Source organism: Eucalyptus grandis, chromosome 1 (genome assembly GCF_016545825.1).
Source record: "Eucalyptus grandis isolate ANBG69807.140 chromosome 1, ASM1654582v1, whole genome shotgun sequence".
Taxonomy (NCBI): Eukaryota; Viridiplantae; Streptophyta; class Magnoliopsida; order Myrtales; family Myrtaceae; genus Eucalyptus; species Eucalyptus grandis.
In genome coordinates this window covers 36,249,470-36,253,724 of record NC_052612.1, presented here as the reverse complement: position 1 = coordinate 36,253,724, position 4,255 = coordinate 36,249,470, and the positions used below count along the sequence as shown (strand labels likewise).

Below are 4,255 nucleotides of genomic sequence, written 5' to 3'. Positions count from 1 at the left end.
TTCCACAAATATCCGGCTTTAGGAATTTCCTTAATTGACTTAGTCTCTTACAATTCCTCTGAGTCGGATTTGTTTCGCTAACTCAAATTCAAATAAATGATCATAGATAGTGCTGACTTTGTAGAAACACCACTAAATAAAGATATAAGCAGATTACACCCTTTTTTTTTTATTGCTGAAGGAAGTTAAGACATCTAAATAGCACCTCTAGCACCAGAGAAGGATCCACGATTAGAGTAAAATAAGTGCAGCAAGCAAAGTGAAACGATAGTCAGATCGAAAGTATTTAAGAATTGTGTACAGGAAAAAGGAAAATAAAAAGTGGCAATGGTAGAAAGGAAAAACAAAATGAGGGGAAGCTTGGAAAAACTGAGGGGATTATGGTACTGCAAAGGCCCACTGGATTAGCCTTGATATGGATGGATTATGAACTGAAAATCAAAGCTAGGCCTTCCAAAACAATTTCCCACTGCAATGGAAAATACTGTTTGGATCAACCTGATTGAAATGGGAACTCAATAAATTTCCCACCTGAACAAACAGTGGAGATTTTTAACGAGCAATGTTGAGAAAATGAATTTGGTTTTACAAAACTTGTAAAGCAATGTCACAAATATTAAAGGGTAAGCAATAAACAAATGAATGGAAGCACCCAACAGAAGTCTCATACATCACTTTAAAATTAGTTTTGCTAAAAGGTTCGAGTAATCTCTAGCATAACTCATATTCAAAGCATAAAGTTATGGGGCGATTCATGAAAACTCGACTTTAGAAGAGATATGAATGTCATGTGAAAAATGGGGCGGGCATTAACATCCTACAGCTCCAACAAAAGGATCTGCTAGCTGGAAATTATCCGCATATATATCCCTGTCCTAGCAAGTCATAGTTTTAAGGGCGATTTTCATACCATGACTCGTTAAATAAACAAAGTAGCTAGCAAGAGGAATTTATACTGAGAAACGCCGAGCCTTATAGCCTACTTTGCATGCAATGAGGGCACGTTCGAGAACGATGAGACACCAGCCGGAATCCAAGCTAGGAGTTACTGATACGTTAGATCCAGATTCCAGTGCCAAAATCATTTGAAAGTGGAGATGACAGTTTTAGATGCTAACTACCAATGTCACGTGGGATCTCAAAAAGCAGACAGCAGATCATTATATAGAATGAAGGGTCTTTACAACTGGTCTGGCCGCGCACTTATTCCAAGCTTGCTTGTATCTATGTGCAACATAAATAGCTAGGGGAAAAAGCCCCAAGAAAGCCAATCCCCAAATACTGAGATTCGCTCTTGACTACAGAAAAAGCAGAGGAGCATATGCACTATATAACTGAAGCACTTCTTGTACTAAGCATTTATCTTATCATCCTCAAGACTCGGACTTCATCGAAGATGAACTATTTGGGTTCTGCAAGGAAGAAGTTGAGGTATTACTATTCGTCTGGGAATTCTGGTTCGATGATGACGACTCAGTGAAGAAAACTACATGCTCCTGATTATCAAGAAGCATTTGAAGGGCTCTCGGTATCCTGGGCAGGTTCACATCCAACAACCCCTCGAGTACTTGAACAACCAGCCCCATCGATGGCCTGTGAGTTTCCTCATCTTGGACACACCAGCAAGCAACTCTGCATATCCTATTTAGCTCTTCAGTATCAGCGTTTTTCTCCAAGTCTGGGTCCAAAAGATCAAGCAGGTCACCTCCTTCAGCTATCTTGCTAGCAGCCCATGTTGGGAAGAACTCGATGGCCCCATTTTCCGATAGCTCTAAGTTCCTCCTTCCCGACACAAACTCAAAAAGCATCATCCCATAGCTATAAACATCAGCTTTCACTGTTATGGCCACTCCAGAGATCCACTCCGGCGCAAGATACCCTCTTGTGCCTCTCATGGTTGTCAACACCCTGCTGAAATCTCGGCCAACAGGCTTTGCCAGGCCAAAATCTGCCACTTTTGGACAGAATTCAGCATCTAGAAGGATGTTCTCTGGCTTGATATCACAATGTATGATGAAATCTCTGCACTTCTCATGGAGATAAGCCAGACCTCGAGCTGTTCCCAAAGCAATTTGGTACCTCGTTTTCCAATCCAAGGTCTTCGAGTCCTTTCTATGAAAGAGATGATAGCCTAAGGAACCATTTGGCATGAAATCGTAGACCAACAGCCTCTTGTCACCTTCAGAGCAGAATCCGCGAAGCCTGACAAGATTCACATGCTGGATAGTGCCGATTGTGCTTACTTCCGTTCGGAATTGCTTCTCACCTTGGCTTATGCTTTCAAGCTTCTTGACTGCTATGTGACTTGAATCAGGTAATGTTCCTATGAAAACTGAACCGAACCCACCCCCACCCAACTTCTCTGAGAAATTCTTTGTTGCTACTTGCAACTCCCGGTATGCAAAGACTATCAGTGAACCCTCCACTATTTTTGTTGTTACAGTTGCCCCTCTCCTCCATCTCCAAACGGCAAACGAGACAATGGCTAATATCGCTACCACGGCACCGACAGACCCTGCCACTGTTGCAGTTACATTACTCTTCTTGCTGGGATCCTTAATTTCGGAGGCAGCAAGCCGGACGTAGAAACTCCTTCCAGGGGTAGTGCCTTGTTTGAGCTGTTCCACATTGAAGAGATCCCCGATCCAGATTGAGCAGGCATTATCCTCGAAAGCATAAGCCGTGCAAGAGCAATTGCTCAAACAAGCAGTTCGGCATTCCTGATCGCTCCCTGCAACTAAAGATTGAGGTGCATCACGCAATTTCATGTTAGACATAGGCCAGAAACGGTCTTTCTCTGCATTCGCTGCACAATTTAAGTTGGAATTCCTCATGCAACCACCAGACCAATCCCTCCGATTCCAATCCATTGGAGAGCTTATGCTAAATCCCGGCAAGCAGCTGCACGAATCTTCGCTCTGCTCGCTGCAAACACTGAAAGGCCCACAAAGTCTATACACATCGCATTGTTGTGAGGGCTTAGACCAGAACAAGATCCACGCCTGGGAAGGCAACCAGGACTCCTGCTTGATCTGCCCAGAAAGGTCCATAACAAACCTTGATATGGTGTTGAAGGAGATTTTGTTTGAATAGGTGAAGTAGCTCTCGTTCTCATTGTCCACATATTTTAACTCGTAAAAAGTGTTCTCTCTCATTTCAGGGACACCAGAGAAAATTTTCGTCTGATTGTCCCACGTCCCACTAGTCCAGTAAGGGTTAGACCCATTCCACCATACGTAGTACTTACCGTCACTGAATGTCTGGAGATGGAGAGAGAACAAACCTGTCGAAGGGTCCTCGGCGTTCTTCCATGATGTCAAGATCTGACTCCTGTTTTTGCGCTTGTCGATCCCTAATTTGGCACCGGGAAGCCACGTGTGCGTCGGGTAATCAAAGCTCTGCCACAGAGTCACAGAAGAATTCGGCGCCACTTTGAGAGCGAAGTTGCCATCGTCGTCAAGAACCGCCACCATGGAGCTCGATCCAGATGAAGTAGTAGTCAGATTCGTGGACCAAACGGGGACTTCGGAGTTGTTAACAATCACAAGATTGCCACCCGAGACCTTCAGCTCAGTGGATTGCTTGTCAGTGATAGGGTTGTCTCGGTTGGCGACCCAGACGACGGTTTGCACGCTGATTTTGTTGTACCAGATGCCTATGTAGGAGTACGTGGAGTTACCCGGCGAGAAGAAGCCAAGCGTAAAGTTGCCACTTGAGGAGGTTAAGGTTTGATTACCAGATATAGATCAATTCGCATCGAGCTTGTCTGTGCCAAGACAGAGGTGGGTGTACAGAGATGAGCAAAGCAAGAAAATTGGGAGCATGAACCACCACGGACTACTGTTTTTGCTATCCATGGCTGTACCATATAGGGTTCGAGCTGACAGGTGTAGAAACAAGATTCACAGGGAAAAGTATATATACCCGTTTGTGCTCCGAGCAAGGGCGAGGAAAGAGATCTCAATGAAGAACGGGTCAAGAAACGCGCAAAGTACCGTGTGGAAACTTCAATTGAGACTAGTGCATTGTCATGGAGTACATAGATAGAAGCATTGAAGCAGGCATCATCCAGTGGACAAGGATGGGCATATCCCGGAGTGAAGAAGACGCTAGTGGTGCAACTTGGACATGTCCTCGTCATACACTAGAATAACATGCAATGAGAACACTCAAACTCGACATCAGATACTTGAGTGATCAAGGACTTTAAACATAGTTTTACCAGCATCGGTCAACAACAAAGGAACAAATCCAA

General features: G+C 44.2%; 1 protein-coding gene across 1 annotated transcript; it reads right to left on the bottom strand.

Annotated features, from left to right (window-relative positions):
* Positions 1-1,156: 1,156 nt before the first annotated feature.
* On the bottom strand, positions 1,157-3,995 carry LOC104440186 (G-type lectin S-receptor-like serine/threonine-protein kinase At2g19130). Its single transcript, XM_010053158.3, has one exon. The coding sequence runs from the start codon at positions 3,471-3,473 to the stop codon at positions 1,374-1,376; it is 2,100 nt and encodes a 699-aa protein (XP_010051460.2). The 5' UTR covers positions 3,474-3,995; the 3' UTR covers positions 1,157-1,373.
* Positions 3,996-4,255: the final 260 nt, after the last annotated feature.